The sequence below is a fragment of the Aureococcus anophagefferens genome, assembly GCF_000186865.1.
Source record: "Aureococcus anophagefferens unplaced genomic scaffold AURANscaffold_494, whole genome shotgun sequence".
Taxonomy (NCBI): domain Eukaryota; class Pelagophyceae; order Pelagomonadales; family Pelagomonadaceae; genus Aureococcus; species Aureococcus anophagefferens.
The window spans coordinates 5,388-6,975 of record NW_008705952.1 but is presented as its reverse complement, the minus strand read 5'-3'; the positions used below and the strand labels follow the sequence as shown (position 1 = coordinate 6,975).

The 1,588-nt window shown below is 75.2% G+C and overlaps 1 protein-coding gene across 1 annotated transcript; it reads right to left on the bottom strand.

The window, feature by feature from the left end:
* Positions 1 to 522: 522 nt before the first annotated feature.
* AURANDRAFT_35243 (hypothetical protein) lies at positions 523 to 1,407 on the bottom strand (the record flags this gene model as incomplete). Its single annotated transcript, XM_009044595.1, has 2 exons — positions 523 to 1,005; positions 1,159 to 1,407. 2 exons carry the CDS (start codon positions 1,405 to 1,407, stop codon positions 523 to 525), a joined length of 732 nt encoding a protein of 243 aa, XP_009042843.1.
* Between the last annotated feature and the right edge of the window lie 181 nt (positions 1,408 to 1,588).

The window sequence follows — 1,588 nt, the reverse complement described above, 5'->3', positions numbered from 1 at the left end:
ACACCCGAGCGCGCCTCCGCCGCGCACGACACGCCACCGATACACGCTACCATGCTCGGCCTCAGCGCCACGGCGTCGGCCTTCGTGCCGCAGACGATCGTCGCTCCGGAGACGAACGAGCTCGACGAGGTCGACGCCCAGAACGAGCTCCTCGCGGACCTCGAGCTCCTCGAGGCAATGGAGATCGCGTCGCGGTGCGCGGACCTCGTCGTCGACGACGCGCCGGCGCCGCTCAAGTCCGTCGCCAACGTCGCCGCCGTGCGCGACGCGCTCGCGGCGCGCGCTCGCGGCGGCAAGCGGGGCAAGGGCGCGCGGCCGCTCAGCGACGCGCAGCGCGCGGCGGCGGCGGAGGCGCGCGCCAAGGGCGGCGGCAAGAAGAAGGCCGGCGCCAAGGGCCGGGCCCAGGGCGGCCCGCGCGCCCAAAAAGTCGGCAAGTCGCAGAACGACAAGTGCCTCCCGTGAGGCGCCGCGCCGCGCGAGGAAGACCTAAGCAGCCGCGCCGCGACTCTTACAGGGGGGCAATCACGGGTCGTCTTCCACGTCGAAGGCGTAGAGGTAGCCGTCCTCGCAGCCGACGTAGACGCGGGTCCCGAAGACCGCGGGCGAACTCCCGACCATCGCGCCCGTCGTGTGCCGCCAGCGCTCCGCGCCGCTGTCCGCGTCCAGCGCGAAGAAGGCGTCGGGCCCGCCGACGTAGAGCGTGTCGCCGCGGAGCGCCGCGGACGACCCCACGCCGCCCTGCCGCAGCAAAGACACGGCGTTCCCGAGCCGCGTCCGCCACAGCACGTCCCCCGCGGCGGAGAAGGCGTAGACGTGGCCGTCGCCCGAGCCGACGACGACGACCTCGGCGCCGTGCCGCTCCACGACGAGCGCGCTCGCCTCGAGGCGCCCGGCCGTGCACGTCCGCCACCGCGAAGCGCCGCCGGCGAGCGCGTAGGCGTAGAGGCAATCGTCGTAGGAGCCGACGTAGAGCTGGGAGGCGCCGACGGCGGGCGTCGACTGGACCTGGAGGCCCGCGGGCGCGCGCCACGCCAACGCGCCCGTGCTTCGGTTCACACAGTCGACGGTCGCGGAGCAGTTCGCCTTGACGTAGGCCGCGCCGCCGAAGCCGGCGCAGACCAGGTCCCCGACGACGCGCGGGCCGTGCGTCGCCCAGACCTCGCCCTGGCCCTCGTAGCGCCACAGCTCCGCCCCGTCCGCGGCGTCGATCGCGACCAGCTCCTTCCGCAGCGTGCCGACGAAGACGCGCGCGCCGTCGTAGCCGCCGCAGGCGCCGATCTGGCCGCCGGGCGCGAAGGTCCAGGTCGCCGCGCCGCTGTCGCCGTCGAGGCACCGCACGTCGAACAGCCCGCAGACGACGTAGCAGCCGCGGCCGACGAGCGCCGGCGTGCCCTCGCCGACGCCCATGTCGAGGCTCGCGTTCCAACGGACGCTGCCGTCGGCGCCGTCGAGGGCGTAGACCGTGCCGTCGTAGGAGCCCACGACGACCGTGGCGCCCCGCGGGCTCACGGCCGGCGACGCGTCGGTGCCGCTAAAGTTGGGGACCCAGCAGCCGGGGCCCCAGCGGTGGCAGCCGACGGCGCTGCGC